The sequence below is a fragment of the Heteronotia binoei genome, chromosome 21 (assembly GCF_032191835.1).
Source record: "Heteronotia binoei isolate CCM8104 ecotype False Entrance Well chromosome 21, APGP_CSIRO_Hbin_v1, whole genome shotgun sequence".
In the NCBI taxonomy this organism is placed as follows: Eukaryota; Metazoa; Chordata; class Lepidosauria; order Squamata; family Gekkonidae; genus Heteronotia; species Heteronotia binoei.
Genome location: NC_083243.1, coordinates 107,790,965 through 107,814,133, shown reverse-complemented (window position 1 = coordinate 107,814,133; position 23,169 = coordinate 107,790,965). Strand labels below are relative to the sequence as shown.

The following is a 23,169-nucleotide window of genomic DNA, read 5'->3' as shown; positions in this document are numbered from 1 at the left end:
TCCTGTGCCTGCTGAGATGCTGCGTCATCAACATGGATGTTGAAATCCCCCAGACTAATAGACACAGCATCCAGCAGGGCAGGCAGGCTTTCTGATGGTGCAGTAGGTGGTTGGTACACCACCCAGATTGCCAAACTCTTCTCAGCTTCCCACACTCAATGACGGTGATGTTTGGGGCAGGAAGTGCCCTGAGAGAAAAACAATCCCAGACAAACACAGCAACTCCCCTGACCCACCCATTTGTCTGAGACTGGTGGAGGACAGAGAACCTGGGTGGGGTAAGCTGGTTCAAGGCAACAGTGTTGCCTTCCCGCACCCAGATCTCTGTCATAAATGCCAGGGCCACCTGCTACTCCACAAGAAAATCTCATAGAGTAGCTATCTTATTATTGATGGACCTGCCATTAATCAGCACCAGTTTTGGAGATGGGGTCTTCCTAGCCCCACAACCAGCATGCCTCGGGATGGGACATAGGTGGGAAAGGGTCTGAGCATTTCCATATCTCTGGTCCTTTCCTTGTCTTTGCACTCTATGCCCACAGCCATACCTTCCTTGCCCCTCATTGACTGATATCCCCTATCCTAACATGGCCTCCCCAGCGTAGTGCTATCAGGTCAGGCAATAACCCTCCTAGCATTTACTAGTGGGCCAAAATGTGGGCCTTCTATATTTCTGCCCACTTGCCTCCTGTACCCACTCCCCACCAGATTTTGCCAGAAAGCTCTTCTCACATAAGCTTAAAGTTTAGAATAGAAATTTAACTTTTAAAAGATGAAGGCTGGTTTACACAGTGCAAGTTAGATCACGGTTGTGTTAACAACTAAATGGAGGGAAACTGCTTTCTTGGCATTCAAGCTGATGATTTAAAGTCATATTAAAATCCTAAATCAACCTCTGTTTATAATATTTTATACTTGAATGAATTTTCAAAACGGTCATTGAAACTGATCAAATATGGGTGTGTTAACAGATAAAATATACAGGGTTCTGCCCCTATATAATAAAAGGGGATCTTTATTCAGATACCCTGGGAAGAACACCCCTCAGGGACAAAGACACCAGACTTCAGGTTCTAAAATATATATTGGAAATTTATTTAAACCTTAGTTACTGCAGCATTCTGACAAGATTACATGATTAAATGACTACATGGACTCATGGGTGTGTGTGGTTACATGACCCATGGTTACACAGCTTCTTTGTTACATAGTTATAGTCTTTTCTATGCTCAGGTTCCTTAGCCTTTTACATTTAGTAAAAGCAAAGCCATTGTAAAGATAGCAAAAAGCATTTCATCCTTACCTCTCATATGGCTTCGGGCGGTTGTCTATGCAGAAGTATGGAGGGGTCTTGCTTCCCAGGAGGTTCCTCTTAAACTCACTGTTAACTAGCCATCTGACTAGCCAACCCTCTTTGGTAAGCCCAATTATACCTTCTCCATAGCATCCACCCTTTCCCTTTCTATCCAATCAGAATCCAGAAAGCCAGATTCCATCATCTTTTGACTAGAAAGCCCCCAAAACCCCTGTTACATAAGAAATCACCTATTGTTGCCAAATACTTCTGCTAATTAGTACCAAGTGGCCATTGAACCCTAAAGGGCAAAGGTAGCGGGACCTAAAGGGCAAAAATCCACATCTGGGACCAACAATGAACAAAGACTTTCTCATGAAAGCCTGAGAACCCTATTTCACCTATTCTAATCAATACCTCAATACACATATATCATAATAAAATCACACGTGAGACCAGGAATATTGCTATATGTGAATGTATGTGTGTGTGTGTGTGTGTATATATATATATATTGAGAGAGAGAGAGAGAGAGAGAGAGAGAGGGAAGTCTATGTATGTGTATATATGCATTCTATATAACCATAGTTCCCTAGCCTATTAGAAAAGTCTTAACAAATCCATTTAATAGAAATCTCTCCTCTGTGTCCCATGCCTGAACTCCTGACAGGCTGATTTCCCCATTTGGCAATCTCTCTCTCACCCCCTCCTTTCTCCATTTTACTACAGTATTGAAATAATTGTTATAGAAACCCAGTCTATAGGATACCATTTCAGCCAGTCCTATCAATTTCATCTCCTCCCAACAGGGTACAGACAAAATCCATAACATTATTCTATAGGATTCAGGCTGCTTTACAATATTTCTCCACGCTGGACGCATTGGAGCTCCATATAAGGGCATTGTCAAAGTCCTCTTCCAAAATGAAATTAATAGACTTGTTTTCCCAGATCCTCGGACACCAGATGTTCTGTGTCCCAGTTGTTTACAACATTCTTGTGCCATGCAGTCACATTGGGATGACTCCACACATATCCGGCCAGCTGCTAATTAGCACCAAGTACACTTTCCAGATAAGTTCATCCATCGGCCAACCGTCCCTTTTATTGGAGAAATACTTTTGGACCCTTCAATAAGAACAGTCATATAAAAACATCATATATATGTATAAGTAATCCAACAGATTGTTTGATTTTACAGAAAATGAACCTACAGATGCAGGAAAGTCTTACATGCAATTTTTTCCCAAGATGGAAATATGAATATTGAACTGTTATCCACTTCCTTGTGGGACAAGATTTTGCCAGAAAGCTCTTCTCACATCACTGTAATGAGCCACCTTCAACAAAGATACACAAAATATGTCTTTTTTTAGGATAAAGACCAAACACTTAACACTGACAGAGATTACTGGTTTCTTCCGGTGAAATGTCTAAAAACAGGAGCTAGGGCCTTTAAACACACCTTGGCATTTTTTTGAAATCTAAACATAACAGAGGAAATCTTAAAAAAAATCCATTGTGTATAGAGTGATCACAGTAGCTTCATACAAAGAAAATAAAATAATTCCTTAATTATTTATTTCTGTTCTAGAAATATGCAAAAAGAATAGAATCATACTGTCCCTAGAGTGCTTTTCATACTGAAAGCTTTAACAAAGCATAGGGAAATGTTTGATCTGCAGACACAGTTCTGTCTGTATAGGCAAGCAAAGTCACTATTATGCTTGCAACAATAGAGTTCCTACACCACTGGATATTAGAGAGGAAACTGTTGTTGTTCACTTGGCAAGGCATACATTGGGCCCATCCTTCTCAAGACTTTGTAGCTTTCTTTTGCTTCCTATGTAACATTCAAGCTAATTGGGTATTGAAAATTTCAGCATAGATTTCATAATAGAGCACTTAAGTGAAATCCCCAGATAAACCTATTAAAGGGAATAGACAACCCTATGATTTTTTTTTCTCCCAAGCCCCAGTAGCTCCTGTATTCCATAGCACAAAACTGCCTCCAGAGAATCTTTATATGCCTTATCCTTGTGTACATACAAGATGCTCTTTACAGACTAATTTACTTAAAGTGTGTGTCAAATTTGTTCTTCTAAGAGTGGCTCCTTCTATCCATTCTTTGCAATGTGAGTGATATGTGCACTGCATTTTACCACTCTATAGTCTTTCCTCAATTTTTCAAAAGAAAATTTAAAGTAAAAAAAAAAGAAAACATAACTATTTATAAGGAAACAGAAACTAAATTTTGCTGCAAATGCAATGAACTTTCTCCTCCCTTGCTCCTGTATACCTAGGCTTCCCAAACCCCCCACCCTGCCGAGGGACCCCTGGATTAGCAGCCTAATCCCCCGCTCTCTAAAAATCTGACAGCGGGGGTGGGATGTGGAGTGTGTGGAACGGCGCCGTGTCTCTTTCCCTGCCTGGCTTCAGGCTTCTCCCTCCCTCCGGGTCACAAAGACCTGCCCACCGCCAGCCTGCTATTCGCTCCAGTCCAGCCTCCCTTCACGAGGTGCATGCTGGGACCTGTAGTCCTTGCATCCTCCGGCTGCCGGGTGGCATCTCCTCGGGGAGTCTGGCCGGCGAGGGGGGGGAGCTCCGTCCCTGGAGGACCATGTGCGTTTCTACCTCCGAAGGCTTCAGTCGCTGATTGAAAGGCTTCCTCTTGGGATGGTGTGTCTGTGTTACTTTGAAGAAGTTGGCAGCAACTCGTGAGTAGAAAGGCCCATCCCCTTCAGAGTCGCCAGAAATGGGGGGGGACACGTCTGCTGAGCATTATTCTCTATGTGGAGATTGATTCTCATAGGGTATAATGGGGAATTGATCTGGAGGTTTTGGGGGCTCTGGGGGAGCTTTTTTTTGAGGTAGAGGACCAAATTTTCAGTATAGTATCTAGTAACTCTCCCCAAAGTATCTCCCAAGTTTCAAAATGATTGGACCAGGGGGTCCCATTCTATGAGCCCCAAAAGAAGGTGCCCCTATCCTTCATTATTTCCTATGGAAGGAAGACATTTAAAAAGGTCTGCGGTTCCTTTAAATGTGATGGCCAGAACTCCCTTGGAGTTCAATTATGCTTGTCACACCCTTGTTCTTGGCTCCGCCCTGATGTCTCCTGGCTCCACCCAAAGGTCTCCTGGCTCCACCCCCAAAGTCCCCAGATATTTCTTGAATTGGACTTGGCAACCCTATGTATACCCTTGAGGGAAATTATTATTTGATAGGCCTGCAAAATCTATTTTCTGTTACATTCTAATCACCTCAATACTACTGCAACTGAATTGTGTCCAAAATCCAAAGTTGTGAATCTAGAAATGAAAATTATCTTTAGAGATCTCTGAAAAACTTAGTAAGTATGTCCTTCAGATTGCGGGAGGCAGTGTTTCCTCTAAATTGAGTTAGTGTGAGCTAACTCACAGTTCTTTAGCCTCCAATTCACAATTTTTTGTCTTAGCTCAGGAAGGATGGCCCCCAAGCAAATTAATCTATGCAGAAGCCAAATCACCTGCTCACAACTTTAATGCCAGTACCTCACAAAGTAGAATTTTTGTTCACAAGACTGCATAGCTTAGAAGTTGGGGGGGAGGGGGGCAAATTGTTCCCTCATGAAAGTTCATATACATGAAAGTAAAGTGGGGATATAGCAAGAAATACAATTCTTACAGTTCAGACAGAAAGAGAAAAAAAAATCTGAATGACATATATGAAACACAAAAATGAGGAATCCAGCAGTGAAAAGAAAAAAGGTGTTGTAGCATATTGTTATAGAATTTAGCAGGCAGCATTTTCTTTTCTCCCCAAGTAACATAATAGAAAGCCATGCACAAAGTGATGTCCTGTGGTTTCAAAGTTATTGTAAGAAATGTTGGATTATGCTGCTGCCTGACAAAACTGAGCAGCAATATCTGAGAATACAGAATTTGAGCTGTGGATATATATTTAAATGACCACTAGGACATACCACCAGTGCATAAACTCTATAGTTAATGAATGACAGATATATCTCCCCATACTCCTGACAAGTAATGCTTTCCAATAAAGAAAGAAGAAAATCATGGGAATCTTGTCTGCTGTCCTGAATTACTCAAGCTTCAAAGTGTAGGTGGGAGAAAACAGACATATGAAATTCCTTCATGTGCAGGTGTTGCACAATAATGCAAATGGATTGGATTCTTTAGCCTTCTTTTCCTAAAGTGGACTCAGAAAACAGGGAAAAAATAGTGATCTTTCACAGAAATACAGTTAAAAGTAATGACAGCATTAGCTGTAGAGATTGTACACATAGATGAATGGTACAAATAAGATGAATAAGCAATCTCGACAGAGTAAGTTTAATGCTACATAGAAAATCAATATTGTACAAAGGACATTAAAATGGCTGCTTAGCTGTGCATTAGATCCAACATTTCAAATGAAAGAGAACCAAAAAGCAAAAAATCTGAAATGTTAGCACAGAGGTGTGAGTCCCCCCCCCCCAATCATGATGACAATCGCAAGATCATGACCTTTCTTTTCTATTTGTTATCTAGTATAAAAGAATGGATCTTTGCTCCTGCAAACTGTAATAAGGACAGACTTTATTTACTTATTGCATTTATGATGTTTTCTCCTCAAAGGGACCCAAAGTAGCTCACAAAAATCCTCCAAAGTACAATAATACAATAAAACAAGCAAACTAAAAGAAACAATTCCTTTCTTGATTCATCTTGATGAGGCTATGTAACTGCAAGCACCAAGCTGATTGTGCTCAAGGGCTTAGACCTCTGCCCCCACTCATTGCTTAAGAATGTTCAGGGACAGAAAAGCAAAGTTTAGCTCAGATAAAACTTTGCTACAGCTAGTTTGCTTCTGTACCACAAGTATCAAGTGAAGTTTTTCCTCATTCCCTAGGGTTGCCAACAGCCTAGGAAAAAGTCCTACCCTTTTAACATAGGCTTAAGGGGATGGTATTTGCCAGGTGATATTATTTATCCATGTGCCATGAAAAGCTTCACCTGTCATTTTGACAAATTAAAAGAGGGGAAGAGAGAGATGTAGACACAGACATGCAGAATTTTATTTTTTCCCCTCCAGGTTGTTGTCAACCTTACTGCCCAACCAGATCTGATGAGTATTAAATCCTTTCCACTAATGGCCCTGGAGCAAGCCAAACAGAGTGGCCCCTGTGGTGTTCTAAGCCAGCATTATGGTACCAGAATTTGGCATTGGTTCACACATGGTCTCAGCCAACAAACTGGTTGCAGTGCAGGAGCTAAATGGTGATCTGACATAAATCCTTGCTGATGTTAAAGAGTCTGAGCCATATAGCCCCTGAGATGCTGGCAGAGTTGCTGACACTTGGCTTGAGGCCTAGCTGCCAGTGAGCAGTAGTCTACTGGGAAAAAAATCTGTAAGTGAAATGGTCAATTCACTCCTGATTACTAACAGGTCACCTCTATTGGTGACCCATATGTCGACTAACTCTTTTAATTCACCTACAAGTCTGTACTTGAAAGGGCCTAGGTCTGATTAGTAGATTACAGATACTTAGATAGACCTTAGGCCAGACCAGACTAGCAGTTAGCTGATGTGTACATAGGCTTCTGTTAATTTGCATGTTTAGCAAAGACTCTTTTGAAAGAGCCACCATGACCAAGGTGGTAAAAAGCAGGACTAGATTAGCTGAAAGGACAAGAAGGGTAGATTGAGGAGTGCTGAAGGTATGCTCTGAAGGGCAGATCTTGTTTTACAAGCTTTGGATCCAAAAAGAACAAGCTTTAGATCCAAAAAGAAGAGAGAGCTGAAATTGTTAGCTGGGAGGAACTGAACAATCCTTCCTGGGAGAGCTGCAATAGCTCAAAAGAGCCGACAATTGAACTCTTCATTGACTGCACTGAAATCAGCACCCTAGTACAGAGCTGCCCCACTTCATATTACCAAGAGGAATGGGAAACTGCTCCTAGGGCAATGAATAAGCCTGAAGACTCATCCAGCAACTTCACAGGAAGAGTTCCTGCTGTTGCAAGAAGGCCTTCTTGACATCTGGGACTCTGCTGCCGGCTTAGCCTCAGGAAGAATATATAGTGCTTTCTGTGCCTTCTACAAAGTGGATTGTGAGTAGGACTGTGCTCTGAGACAATGGCTGGGAATCAGTATTGATATCATTGGGAATATTGTTCACAGTAGCTTTCTGTTGTATTTAAATAAATTGGATTTCATTTTGAGTTTATGAACATTACCCTAGTCTTTGAATCTGGCCCATGAGACACAAGAGGTTACACACCCATCTTCACTTCTGGCTGTGTTTATCTTAATATGCACAGAAAACTTGTGCCAAGATGCACCAAGTCTCATTGTTCTTCTGCCCAAAGCTGTGCAGCTATGAACAGTTCAGCTGATGCTTTGCACTCTTTTCTCACTCCCTCCTGATCACAGAGTCAATGAGTTGCTGGCTTGAGTAGTAAGCCTCTCTTCAACTTGAGATAACACAAGACGCTTGCCAATTACCTATGTATTAACAACTCACAATTCCCCATTAAGGCCTATCCATTCTTTAAGGACTAGGCCTAATTAAAGGAATACCCAGTCCCTGGAAATCATGTGAAAAAAATCAAAAGAAAGCTTTCTTCCAAGCCTATATGAAGGAAGCTTCCAAAATTGCTGTTGATCCTCCACAACTGGCCAGACACATCCTATAATAGACAAACAAGGAAATTATTAACCACACTTCTAACAGTTGCCAAACATTTAAAGGCTTCTAAATGGAAATGCAAGGCGTCCCCTACAGTTCATATGTGGCTTAATAGCTTATGGGACCACTTTCCTTACTTACTTACTTTATTTGATTTATATCCCGCCCTCCCCGCCAAGGCAGGCTCAGGGCGGCTCACAGCATAAAACCACAACAAACAATTAAAATACATACAATATTATAAAATTTCACATTCAGTAATTAAGACAGTCAAAAAATGATCTGGTGCTAGCCTCTTTGATATTGTATAATTTCAATGGCAACAGCATTTCTTCAATTTCCCTACAGTACAGGCTCAGCGTCAGTTAAAAGCCAACCGGAAGAGAGTGGTCTTACAGGCGCTGTGGAACTGGGCAAGGTCCTGCAAGGCCCTCACTTCCTCTGGCAGGTGGTTCCACCGGTAGGGGACTGCTATCGAGAAGGCTCTTTCTCTTTATATTAGGTAAGATGATAAATCAATATTTCTCAACTGATCCTGGGAAATACCGCAATACATTTGTGCAGATGTGGCTCCCAATAGTTACTTACCTTGTTGAACATGATATACTGCCAATGAATTCATATTACTCTGATATGATTTATTTTAAAATCATTTGAAAGTAGATTATACTTGAAAGTATAATTGCAGTCATAAACCTTTTAAAATATTATATTGTTTTATCTGAAATATTATGTTAGTGGTATTTACCTGTAATAAGATTGTTGCTTGGTTACTTTATGATATTTGAATGTAGATTGTAGAATGCATAATTTTGTATATTAATAAATTTAATCTGTTTCTTAAAAAGCCAAAAAAACAAATCCTCAAATAGCGACTGGCCAGCCCTGCATTTCTTGTTCTAGCATGACTGAATCAGGGAGCAGCTGCAGCAAGAGATCTGCAGCCAGGAGATGGAGATGGCTTAAATAACTGCTCCTTGCCTTCTGCCTGTCAGGCTAGCTGAACAAGTTGTTCTACTCGGCCCTTTTCCCAACAAAACTTTGGATTCCCTTGGGCCTGGGGAGGGGGGGGGGATACCACCACTTTCATTAGGATGCATAAGAGTATTTTCTTGCTGCTAGCTATAGAAAATCTGTGTATTTGTAGAATTTATAGTGAAAAATAGCCACAAGAAAATAGGTTAACAATATATTATTTTTTTGTGAAGTGGTGCAAACAACAAACACCAGTTTTGTTTGGCTGAAGGCCTACTTATTAACAGTAACTTTAGGGAAGGTAACTTGGCTATTGGGATAAGGAATAATTCTTACTTAAGCTGTTTCTGGAGCTCTAGGCCACAGTTGTCCTGGACCTATTCTGCAGATTCTTAGTAAGCCCTGCACTCCTGTAGGCTGCTACCAAGGAGACTGAGAAGCATGGAGTCCCTCCTATTTTCCTTCTGGGACAGCGTCTTAAAGAGGCAGTACACAGCAGTTATTGTTATTGTCTACCTTTCTCTTTGGGACTCAAGGTGGATTTCAGGATTTTTTTTTTAAAAAAAACTTTTGATCAATCAATAAAGTGATTACAAAGTTTAATAGTATCAGTCACTCGGTAAGCAGTTTACAACATAGAACAACATTTTAATCTAGCATCAAAGATTCCTATGTAGACAAAATAGTGCAATTGTGCTGGGACTGTGGAGCAAGGGAAAGGAAAACAAGAAAAATACATGCAAACATGTTCTTTAAAGTACCAAGACATTCAGTGTGTGTGTGTGGGGGGATTATTTCTAATGAAAACCACCTCTTGAGCTGATCCATTAAACTCAACTCTACACCCTCAAGAAGAATGATCTCCTGAACCATTCTATTTTACCATGTTGTGAAACAATAGAAGTTACAACCCCAAGCAGACAGTTCTGCAATGTAGGAGTCACAACAGAGAATACACATGGCTGATTTTTCCTGTTTGCAATATGACACCTTCAGAAAGCTTTGCAGAGATGAACAGAGCTATCACAGGGAACACAGCAGGAGACGCAGCACTGCATGTATGTGGAAATGGTTGTCACAACATATATACATTCCCAGCTTCAAAAGTCAATGGTTATATCTTCTAATCACGTTTAGATTTAGTAATTAATGAACAAAATTAATATATGAAATCAAAGATAATTTAGACCAATTGTTTATTAGCATATATTCAACTAACTATGAGTTAGGGTTGCCAGGTTGGTGTTGGTAAATACCTGGAAACTTTGGGGGATGGATCCAGGAGAGGGAAAGGAGGGGCCTCAGCATGGTGCAATGCCAAAGGGTCCACACTTCAAAGTAGTCATTTTCTCTGGGGAGCTGATCTCTGCCAGATGGAGATCAGTAGTAGATCCACAGTCGGAATAAAGAGGCTGACACAGAATATATTGGGAAATGGGCCACTTTATTTAATTAACACAACTAACACGGCAAGGGCTACCTGCAATTGGACAAGCCCTGGGGTCTTCCCACAACCCCGCCAAGTCCAATAATGGGCAAGCCACCCAACCCCCAGCACGAGCCATAAGATTATGGCTAATGCCGGGCAGGCCAGGCCAAAAACTACCCTCCCCTTCAACTTCAGCCCCGATCACCAGAAGGAGGCGAATTTAGTGGGAGGCATGAATACGATCCGCATTCTACAGCATTGAGCCGTAAAGTACATCTGCCGTTCCTGCGTATCGACTGCACTAACATGTACAGTGGCCTGGGTGCTCACCTGCAAGGTATAAACCCCTTGATCCTTCTGCCAAGTGACCAAAATAACCTATCCTATCCCTAACTTCCACACCGCTGCCCGCAGTACAAGGTAGGCGAAAAACACCCCACCAAAGCCAATAAGGTGGGGTGAAAAAATTCCTACCTGGCCCCTAATAAGACGACCGGTTAAACCTGTACTACTGCAGGGTGGGTGGGCCGAGAGCACAATTCAGCTGCGTACATCAGGGCGGGGTTGGGGCTATATATATATATATATATATATATATATATATATATATATATATATATATATATATATATATATATATATATTCCCGATGCACCGCCCTCACACAGCCCTGGTGTGGGAAGTTATGTGTAAGGTTTGGCAGTTGGTATAATTGGATACTATGTAACTAGAAGTACAGAATGCATGTGCTCCTTGTTGTTGAGCAGATTGTACTCGATGCCTTATTGGTTAAGGGGTATGACGTGTATGAGGAAATAAAAGGAGGTGCTAGAGAGGCTGAGGGATCATTCATTCCCTGTGCAGCTGTACTCGAGCATGCTTTGCAATCTTTAAATCTGTCTCCTGTCTACCTTTCTTCTTCACACCATTATATTGCTGGGGCTGGACTCTGACAAGTGGTGCTTCATGTGAGGCTTCCAAGAGAGCAATCTTTTAGACTCTCTTCGTCCACCACCCACGCCCGGCAAGGGTTTCAGACGCGCCACACATCTTCGGATCCTGGGTGAGTGTGACTGGTCAAGATAGAACACATCAGCAACTATGGGTTCCTCACTGTCCGTTGAACAACAAGCCTTTTCTCAAGACCTCCTCTTTTTACTCACTAAAGAAGGACACTCTGTTACAAAGAAGGAGGTTGAAGATTTAGTAAAAGCTATTGATGATGTATGTCCATGGGTCCCTGAAAGAGGAACCCTTAAGTTGAAGGACTGGGTGAAAATTGGTGGCCATTTCCAAGATCACCCTCGGGTGACGGCCAGAGTTCTGTTTACATGGTCCAAGGTCCGAGCATGTTTGAAAGGCCTTACACCAAACAGTATTTTGTTTAATCAGCAAATGGAGGCACACCCGTCACCTATGGCTTCACTGCCGCGACTTTTGCCGCCCGCCTCCGCGCCACCTTATGCCCCATCTTTAAAAATGGATGAGCGGCATTTTGCATCTCGCAAACCACCTGATAATCATGATACGGAAACTGAGGACCTTGGGTTTCCCTTAGCCCCCGTCATACAGCCGGACCGCTCGGCCGCCTTTGCGGCAGCTGTTTCCACTGCAGTCCTGGAAGAAGGGGACATTACTATTGCCATGGATGATGATATTGCCGCACTTGTCATTGACAATGGCTCTGGAATGTGCAAAGCTGGTTTTGCTGGGGATGACGCTCCACGTGCTGTGTTCCCCTCCATCGTGGGTCGCCCCAGGCACCAGGGTGTGATGGTCGGAATGGGCCAGAAGGACAGCTATTTCGGTGATGAGGCACAGAGCAAAAGAGGTATCCTGACTCTGAAGTACCCGATTGAACACGGCATTGTCACCAACTGGGATGACATGGAGAAGATCTGGCATCACACCTTCTACAATGAGCTGAGAGTTGCCCCCGAAGAACACCCTGTGCTGCTAACAGAAGCTCCCCTGAACCCCAAAGCCAACAGAGAAAAAATGACACAGATCATGTATGAGACCTTCAACACCCCAGCCATGTACGTCGCCATCCAAGCCGTGCTGTCCCTCTACGCCTCTGGCCGTACCACTGGTATTGTGATGGACTCTGGGGATGGTGTCACCCATACTGTGCCCATCTATGAAGGTTACGCCTTGCCCCACACCATCCTCCGTCTGGACCTGGCTGGCTGCGACTTGACCGACTACCTCATGAAGATCTTGACCGAGAGAGGCTACAGTTTCACCACCACCGCCGCATCCAGTTCGTCCCTGGAGAAGAGTTACGAGCTTCCCGACGGCCAGGTGATCACCATCGGAAACGAGAGGTTCAGGTGCCCGGAAGCTCTCTTCCAGCCATCTTTCTTAGGAATGGAATCCTGCGGTATCCATGGAACCACATTCAATTCAATCATGAAGTGTGACGTCGACATCCGTAAGGACCTGTATGCCAACACTGTCCTATCCGGTGATACCACAATGTACCCTGGTATTGCTGACAGAATGCAGAAGGAAATCACAGCCCTGGCACCCAGTACAATGAAAATCAAGATCAATGCCCCCCCAGAGCGCAAATACTCTGTCTGGATCGGAGGCTCCATCCTCACCTCCCTATCCACCTTCCAGCAGATGTGGATCAGCAGGCAAGAGTACGATGAATCTGGACCTTCCATTGTCCACCGCAAATGCTTCTAAACCAAGAAAAAGGACCTTTGTGGGTCCCAGCTCGTTGTATTCGGCCATGGCGTGGACTTCCTACATCGTGAATCTTATTGAAGGATTTAGATTTGGATTTAGAGCAGACTTAGGTTACTGGGAAGATAACAACAACCATCCATCATATGGAAGAATCTACTCATAATGCTCCTTTTGGTACAGGCTCCCTATCTGTTGACAGTTGGTGGTCTGTACTGTAGAAATGGCTTCCAGATGTGGGATGGTTGCAGTAATATTGTACAATTTTAATGTTAGGTTTGTTCATATTAATAGTATGATGTTGTTTTATTCAACATATTTTTTCATTGTTTTATGTTTTTTAGTCTTGTGGATTTAAACCTCCTTCCGTGGCCTTGGTGGCTCGTAAGCGAGCCTTTTAATTACAGTATCAGGCCTTTCCCACAGAAGAATACAGTAGATGGGTTGGCCATAGGCTGCCTTTCCAGAAGTCTTTATTTTTGAATATATATAATTGGCAAAGTTTGTCAACAAAAAATAAATATAAAGGGAGGAGATGTGGGAAGTTATGTGTAAGGTTTGGCAGTTGGTATAATTGGATACTATGTAACTAGAAGTACAGAATGCATGTGCTCCTTGTTGTTGAGCAGATTGTACTTGATGCCTTATTGGTTAAGGGGTATGACGTGTATGAGGAAATAAAAGAGGTGCTGGAGAGGCTGAGGGATCATTCATTCCCTGTGCAGCTGTACTCGAGCATGCTTTGCAATCTTTAAATCTGTCTCCTGTCTACCTTTCTTCTTCACACCATTATATTGTTGGGGCTGGACTCCGACACCCCGGATGCCCGGAAAAGTCTCGAGCCTCCCTCCTTCCGTGGAGGCAAAACGCGGCCCCGCGGTGTGTAGCTGCTTCGCGGCCTAGCCAGGGCAGGGCCGAAAAAGCAGGAAATCTCCAGATCCCACCTGGAGGCTGGCAATCCTATTTGTTTTGTTAACAGGGGAGGCTTCCTCAAATACAACAAACCCTCCAGTCAAGCAAAATAAATAAAAATGTAACCCACTATGGTCATAATATCTGCAGGGAGAGTGGGCAGGTTCAGTCTGTTTTGACAGTGGAATTCCCACTCATGGTTATCAAGAGTGTGTAACTGCTGCAACTACCTGTATTTCTGGATAACACACTTAAATACAAACATACAAGATGTCAGGAACACAGTCCAGACAATGTGGTGCCCTGTGTCATATATTATATGGATCAAGTCATTTTCTGAGTCATTCTTGCATTATCTTTACTTATTATGTCTAATTTCACTTGGCACTAACCACCAGATGTTCTAATGACTTATTTTATACTTCTGAAAATTTTAAAGTGTTAGCATAGTGTTAATGGACTATTTTGAACTTGCTCAAAAGCAAAAAGGACTGCTGGCATTCTAATCTTGTCTCCAAGGAGATAGAAGTGAGCTGAATTCACAATGTGTCTATGACCTTGACTGAAGGGAAACATCAGAGTCTGGGAACTGAATTCAAATAGTTCTAGTGGGAACAGGTCAAGCGGGAAATTAGGTGGCAATTAATTTGTGCCTACATAAGTGGTTAAGTTTCATTTTCCTTTGGTTCTGGCAAGACCTCAATCTTGTCAACATGCACAAACTTGTACTAAGAAGTTTGCTTTGCTGATTCGCTTCAAAGAAACTTTTTCTGCCTCTGCATGAGAAGTCTACCTAAGTAATACCTGAGCAAAATCTTACACGAGAGGCAATACAACAGATGAACTTTAACATTAAACTAAACTCTTTGTATAAGCAAAAACATGAAGGTTTTCAAAGCAATCTTTGTTCATTCCACTCTTTAGAACAGGGTTTTCCAAACTTTTCTTTCCTGTGGCCCGGTTATTTTTACACTTTTCCTTCGTGACACACTAAAATTTGGGTGTAGAGCCAGGAGACTTTGGGGGTGGAGCCAGGAGACAGGAATTATGTCATTTCCTGTGATGTCAAAGGCCAAGTGATGTCACTTCCAGAATGTCTACCAATGGGGCCAGGGCACTAAAAGCCCTCCCACTGTTGCTTTCTTCCCTCCCAGCACCAAGAATACAGACAGAGCATCACTTGCAGGGAAAGAAAGAAGGGGGGCAAAGAAAAAAAGCCTTCCTCACCATCAGATGACCCCAGTCAGCAAAAATGCTGCCCAGGGGTCATTTGGTTAAAAAAAAATAGCTACTGGAATGCCCACTCCCCACCCCTCTTGGCTGAAAAAAACACACACACCCTTCTTTGCTGCCCAGGCCTCCCAGGGAAATCTCCCCAAAAGAACATACTGCAAGGCACAGGAAAGCTCATACCTTGAAGAACACTTCATGGGTCTAAAGTGCCAGTGGACGCCAGCTTGTCTCTCAAAAACTGGGAGGGGGGGAGAAGGAAGGAGAGGCAGCCCAGCTCCTCTCTGCACAACACAGACACAGGGAAAGGGACTTCCGGGGAAGGAAAATGCCGAGCTGAGCTGTCTCTCATAACAGGAGCAGGCTGAAACTTTTGTTCGGGGTAGTAGAGGGCAAATTAACGCCTACTGCCTACTTTTCTCAGTGAGAGAAAGGTCCAAGACTTGCACAAAAACTTTAAAGAGATTTACCTTGGCTGAAAGGAAGCCCTGGAGAGGTCTTCTTTGAAGCTTTGAGGGGTCTCATGGAGTCTGCATAGTCAACATCTGCAAAAGTTCTCAGAGTCATTGATTTGACATAAGCTCATCAGGATCCTAACCTTCTTGGACATTTCTAAATAATTAAAGCTTTGAAAGACCAGTGGAAACTTGGATAACTGGAACAAAAGGTACAGAGGTTTTCTTTTCATTCCGGAGCTATTTATAGCTTAAAGGGACAAAATTAAAAGGTGGGAAAAAGAAAAATAGAAAGCTTGTAAGAAGAAGAAGGAAGGGGTGAAGTTTGGATTGTTTAAATATAAAGGACAGTGCTAAAAACTGCTAAAAATGAAAAGGAACATTGTTTAGTCTATCTGCGGTTTTGAAGAAAAAGCAACTGCGTCACACTGGAACAGACCTGCAGCACTTCTGAGCAAGACAGGAAGTACGTCAAGTATCGTGAGATCTCCATGAGAGTTGATGGTGACAGAGGCAGGAAGCAGTAAAGAAAAAAAGCCTACTCTATACCATAGAGAAACATCGGCAGCCATTGCTGGGAGGCTAAATCCAAAACATCGTTTTTAAAAGAATCTGGGACTTTAAAAATTGTCAGAATCAACTGGAAAAGGGGTAAGAAGACAAGAACTATTGGCTACATTATTTGTGGGCTCCTAGGGTGATTTTAAAAGGAAAGTTTTTTTGAAGAAGAAGGAGTAAAAAATCTCAGCCACCATTTTGGAAATTTTAGAGACTTCTTTGATAAATATCTTGACTTTGGGGGCTCAAAAACCAGCGAAATTGGGCTTGCTGGAAAGGGCAAGTCCTACTCTACTGAACCTGACTGTCAGATTGCAAATTGGTGAGGTCAAAAATTTCATCATTTTTTAAAGGGGAATTTTTTTTTAAAAAAAAATATCTTGGCCTAGGAAGCCCAGAAAAAGATAGAATAAAGTTTAACTAAAAGAGTAAATTCAGATCTTTTGAATTTGGTAGTTAAACTTATAATTTGTGAGACTGAAATTTTTGGTATTTTTTTTTAATTTCTTCTATCCCTTTGTTTTTTGCCTAAATGTCTGAACCCAGGCAGACCCGACAAAGGGCTCTTTCATTAGAGAAAATGCAGGACCAATTGGATGCCATGGAAGCCAGAATAATGAAAGGAGTTAGGAGAATGATAGATGAATTAAAGGAAGAAATTATCACAGAGATTAAAAAAGAAGTGGATGATCTAAAACAAAACAAAACCCTGAGGAAACAGATAAGAAAGTGCAGGGGGTGGAAGAGAAAGTAAAAGTACATGACACCACCTTGTTGAAAATTCAAGAAAAAGTGACAATCCACGACTGTAAATTAATGGAAACTCAGATACGTCTGAGAGGAGTACCTGAAGCAGAGAATGGTGATTTGAAAGGATATATAATAAAAATAATTGCAGAATTTTTAGAAGACCCTGATGAGACCAAAAACATGTATGATCACATGTATAGAGTTAATTCACTTTTTGCCAAGAAAAACAATTTACCAAGAGATGTTGTTATAAGATATATGACAAAGGAAATGGTGGGAAGGATCATGAACAAAAACTTTGAAATGTCACTGATAGTAGGAGGCAGTAAAGTGAGAATCATGAAGGAGCTGCCAAGACAAGGTATAAGCGACAGGAGAACATACAAAAAGTTGACAGAAAAACTGAAAGACAATGGCACGAGGTTCAGATGGATAATACCAGAGGGTCTGAGTTTTGAACTTCAGGGGAAGAGAGTTACAATTACAAATGCTCAGGAGTTGAGTAGATTTTTTGAAGAAAATAAAGAATTTGCACCATGATGGATTACAAATTACTGTCTTGGAACGTTAATGGACTAAATTCACCACAAAAAAGAAGGGCAACATTTCATTGGATCAAGAAGCAAAATTGTAATATAATTTGTTTGCAAGAAGTACACATTAAACAAAAGGATTATAAATTTTTATGGAACAAACAATTGGGAACGGAATTTTTTTCATTAGCTGAACAGAAGAAAAGGGGAGCAGTTTTCTATATTAAACAAGAATTGGAGCCAAAGTTAATATTTAAAGATAAGGATGGAAGATTTGTAGCAGTTGAGATAATATTAAGTCAGGAAAAAAACGTTATTATTGGGACTATATGCACCTAATGGTGCAAAGGATGCCTTTTTAAAAGACATTACACAACAGCTGGATGAGTTGACTTATGATCAAATACTCTTAATGGGAGATCTTAATGGAACAGTCGAGAACTCATTGGATAGATCTGGAGGGGGAAAAAAACGATGGGAAAGAAGGGAAACTGCCAAAGTCTTTCTTTGAATTAGTTAAACAAGAAAATTTAGAAGATATATGGAGGAAATTTAATCCTGAAGTGCGGGACTATACTTTTTTTTCTGCAAGACATAAGACTTTCTCCAGAATTGACATGCTGTGGGGAACTAGAGACTTAGGTCTCATAACAAGGAAGATAGAGATTTTACCTAAAATTGGGGCTGATCATAGACAAAATTGTCTAAAAAATTGAGGAGATGGAGACTGAATGAAGATTTGCTACAGAGCAAAGAAACAGTGACATTTCTAGAAAAAGAAACTAAGGACTTTTTCCAAGTGAATGATAAAGAAGATATTGACTTTCAGATGGTCTGGGATGCTTATAAAGCAGTAATGAGAGGGTTGTTGATTACTCTGAACAATAAAGACAAAAGGAAAAAAGAAAAACAATTATTGGACATTCAAAATGAAATAAAGAAAAAAGAAGGGGAGCTGAGAAAAAGACCAGGGAAAAAGAAAATTCTAAGGGAAATTTCAATATTACAAACTCAGTTGAGACATTTGTTAAACAAAGAAGTGAAATGGAATCTGAAAAGGCTTCAGCAGAAATCGTTAAAGGGGCAAATAAGACGGGAAAGTATTTGGCGTGTCAATTGAAGAAAAAGAGAGAAAACAAAATAATTAGTAGAATTGTGATAGATGGAGTTTTCCTTCTCTTAGGCTGACGAGGTTGGTGGGCCCAGCCTGCCCATCCGGTTATACCGCCGGACAATTCGGTCGCACCATGACGTAGCAAACTCTGTGAAAACGGGGGGGACCAGCGAGAAGGTGTTGCTACGGATGCAGTAATGCAGGAGAGGCCATTGCAGTGACCATCTGCCAGGCATAGCCAGACAGTGACCACGCGGCGTTCACTACACCGGGAGAGGAGAGGCTATGTATTGCGCATGCACTTTCCCTGGGGGGGTAGGATTCCCAGAGGGAGCCCACCCCCCACCCCCCCATCAACATCAAACCCGGGCAGATAGAGCTCGTTAATGTAACACCTACCACCTGGAGGACTCACTGCCGGTGTCCCGGCTTACTGGGCCATGGCAGATGACCCCCAGGTGAAAGGGTGGAGCCAGTACCGCGCACACTGCGCTTCACCTAAAAAATTCCTCTGCGCAGGCCTGAAGGGCATATCCACACACACAACTCACAACGCATCAAGTCCTGCAGCGATAGGCAAGGGGCGAAACGGCAGGTGGAAGGTGCCACTGGAAGCCGCAGTCCCGATCCTGCATGTAGGCGGTTCAGGATATTGGTCGCCTGATGCTAACCCGGAGACGAAAGCATCTTTCGGCAGCACCCTGAACGACCAAGCAGCCTTATCTAGGGACAGCACTGCTTGCTCCACACGGAGAGGGGCCTAGAAAAGGTGGCCTAAACAAAGCTCGTCTCCCCCACCCCAGTTGGCTAGCCGCGGTCAACGGGCATCCTTACTTGCGGTCGAAAAATAACAACAAAGAAAAGGCATGCACCTGCCTCACAAAGTGTGCAAAGACTAAAGCTTGCGTGTTGGAACATCAGAACCATGCTTGACACAGTAGGCAGTGGTCGCCCTGAACGACGCTCTGCTCTAGTTGCCCACGAACTTCTCAGGTTGAATATCGACATAGCAGCTCTCAGTGAGGTCCGTTTCCCTGAGGAAGGTAGTCTTCAAGAACACGGTGCTGGCTATACCCTCTACTGGTCGGGTAAGTCAAAGGCTGAGAGCCGCCTTTCTGGCGTTGGCTTCATGGTCAGGAACTCCATTGCCTCCAAACTCGAAAACCTTCCAACAGGTCACTCAGATCGCATCATGTCCATGCGCCTCCCACTTCAAAACAAGCAGCATGCAACACTCTTCAGTGTGTATGCCCCAACCCTTCAAGCAGATCCTGCAGAAAAGAACAAGTTCTATGCTGATCTACGCAACCTCGTACGGAAAACCCCTACAGAGGACAAGGTGATCATCCTTGGCGACTTCAATGCCAGAGTAGGTAAAGACTCGGAAGCCTGGAAAGGAGTACTTGGCAAACACGGCATTGGCAACTGCAATGACAACGGGCGCCTCCTGCTAGAATTCTGCATGGAGCACCAGCTCACCATCACCAACACTATTTTCCAGCAGAAGAACAGTCTGAAGACAACCTGGATGCACCCACGGTCCAAGCATTGGCACCTTATCGACTACATTCTGGTGCGCCAGAGAGACGTTCGAGATGTCTTACACACCCGAGTAATGCCCAGCGCAGAATGTCATACGGATCATCGTCTTGTACACTGCAATCTCCGTCTTCACTTTAAACCCACACCCAGGAGAGGAGGTATCCCTCGGAGGAAGTTTCAGGTTGGCAGCCTCCAGTCAGCCGAAGTTAAAGCTGCCTTCCAGGCAAAACTCCAGTCAAGAATTGAGGACCTCAGTTGCCCCACAGACCCTTCTCCAGAAGCACTCTGGGAACACCTAAAAACTACCGTCCTGCAGATCTCTGAAGAAGTCCTCGGGTTCTCCACAAGGAAGAACAAGGACTGGTTTGATGAGAACAATCAAGAGATCCAAGAATTACTGGCAAAAAAGAGATCTGCCTACCAAGCACATCTTGCTCAGCCCTCCTGTCCTGGGAAAAAAGCAACCTTTCGCGCTGCATGTAGCAACCTCCAGTGCAAGCTTCGAGACATTCAGAACGAGTGGTGGACCAAGCTTGCAGAGAGAACCCAGCTGTGTGCAGACACTGGTGATTTAAGAGGGTTCTACGAAGCCCTGAAGGCAGTATATGGTCCATCATATCAGGCTCAGAGTCCCTTGCATAGTGCAGACGGCCAAGTGCTCCTCACAGACAAGGCATCCATACTGAACCGGTGGTCAGAGTATTTTCAGGTTCTCTTCAGTGCCAACCGCGTAGTTCAAGATTCAGCAATCCACCTCACCCCACTTCAACCGGTGAAAACAGAGTTGGATGAGATCCCCACCCTAGAAGAGACTGTTAAAGCCATCAAGCAACTGAAAAGTGGCAAGGCAGCAGGAGTTGATGGAATTCCACCAGAGATCTGGAAGCATGGGGGCACAGTACTACATAGCTCACTTCACAAAGTACTTGTCACCTGCTGGGAACAAGGCAAATTACCACAGGACTTTCGCGATGCAATCATCATCACCCTATACAAGAACAAAGGGGAAAAGTCAGACTGCTCCAACTACCGGGGGATAACCCTGCTCTCCATCGCAGGCAAAATCCTTGCCAGAATACTCCTGAACAGACTGGTGCCCACCATTGCAGAAGAACTCCTCCCAGAGAGCCAGTGCGGCTTCAGAGCTAACAGGAGCACCACCGACATGGTATTTGTTCTCAGGCAGCTCCAAGAGAAATGCAGGGAACAGAACAAGGGTCTGTATGTGACTTTTGTCGACCTTACCAAAGCTTTCGATACCGTTAGCAGGAAAGGCCTGTGGCAAATCTTGGAACGTTTAGGATGTCCCCCAAGGTTCCTCAGCATGATCATCCAGCTACACGAAGACCAGCGAGGCCAAGTCAGACACTGCAACGACCTCTCGGAGCCCTTCCCAATAGGCACAGGTGTAAAGCAAGGCTGCGTTCTCGCGCCAACTCTCTTTACGATCTTCTTTAGCATGATGCTTCAAAGAGCCGCAGTAGATCTAGATGAGGACGATGGTGTCTACATCCGCTATCGCACCGATGGCAGCCTGTTCAACCTGAGGCGACTAAAGGCACACTCCAAGACAATGGAAAAACTCATCCGAGAGCTACTGTTTGCTGATGATGCTGCACTCGTCTCCCACTCGGTATCAGCTCTGCAGCATATGACGTCCTGCTTTGCAGAGGCTGCCAAGCTATTCGGCCTAGAAGTTAGTCTGAAGAAGACAGAAGTTCTCCACCAGCCTGCACCCCAGGAAGATTATCACCCTCCCTGCATCACTGTGGGTGAATCAGTTCTGAAGACAGTCCAGCAGTTCAGCTACCTGGGGTGCATCATCTCCTCAGATGCCAAGATCGACAAGGAGATTGACAACAGGCTGGCAAAGGCAAACCGTGCATTTGGCCGACTGCACAAAAGAGTGTGGAGCAACAAGCATCTGAAAAAAGGCACAAAGATCAATGTTTACAAAGCGGTTGTGATGACAACCCTCATCTATGGCTCCGAATCGTGGGTTTTATACCGTCATCACCTGCGACTCCTTGAGCGCTTTCATCAGCGCTGCCTTCGCACCATCCTCAACATCCACTGGAGTGACTTTGTGACCAACACTGAAGTCCTCAAGCGGGCAGAGGTTACCAGCATCGAGGCACTGCTGTTGAAGACGCAGCTGCGCTGGGCAGGGCATATTTCTAGGATGGAAAACCACCGCCTTCCCAAGATTGCCCTGTATGGCGAACTCTCCACCGGCCATCGAAATAGAGGGGCACCAAAGAAGAGGTACAAGGACTCCTTGAAGAAATCCCTTAGCACCTGTCACATCAACCATCACCAGTGGTCTGACCTAGCCTCAGATCGCAAAGCATGGAGGCACACCATCCACCAGGCTGTCTCTTCCTTTGAGAACACACGCATAGCTGGTCTTGAGGACAAAAGGAGATTGAGGAAGAATCGCACTGCTACAGGACCAACCCTAAATCAGACTTTTCCCTGCAGCCGCTGTGGCCGGACCTGCCTGTCCCACATTGGTCTTGTCAGCCACCAGCGAGCCTGCAGCAAACGTGGACTATTGCACCCTTCTTAAATCTTCGTTCGCGAAGCCAAGCCGAGAGAGAGAGAGAGAGATAGATGGAAAAGAAGTAGTTACTCAAGAGGGAAAAAAAGAGAATTTTTTAAGTACTATGCCAAGCTGTTTAAAGGTGCTAAAGTAAAGAGAGAGAAGGTAGATGAATATCTACAAAAATTAAAAATTGAGCCCCTAGCTGAAAATATGAGAAAAGTCTTAAATGACCCCACTGAAAAAATAGAAATTGAAGCAGCAATCAACGCGATGAAATATGAGAAAGCTCCCGGGCCAGATGGATATACAGCTAAATATTTTAAAACTTTTAAGGATGAATTAATACCAAAATTGCAGAAGTTGATGAATGTAATAAGAACAAAAGGGAATGTACCAAATACATGGAAAGAAGCCGTTATTTCCTTGATACCTAAAGAAGATAGAGATGCCACGAATGTGGAAAAA

General features: G+C 43.3%; 1 protein-coding gene across 1 annotated transcript; it reads left to right on the top strand.

Moving 5' to 3' along the window:
- Positions 1–12,015: 12,015 nt before the first annotated feature.
- LOC132588935 (actin, cytoplasmic 1-like) lies at positions 12,016–13,066 on the top strand. The gene has a single exon (XM_060261412.1). It carries the CDS (start codon positions 12,016–12,018, stop codon positions 13,063–13,065), a length of 1,050 nt encoding a protein of 349 aa, XP_060117395.1. The 3' UTR covers position 13,066.
- Positions 13,067–23,169: the final 10,103 nt, after the last annotated feature.

Coding starts and splice junctions, on each gene's coding strand:
- LOC132588935 (XM_060261412.1), top strand. CDS start 12,016: ATGGATGATGATATTGCCGCACTTGTCATTGACAATGGCTCTGGAATG.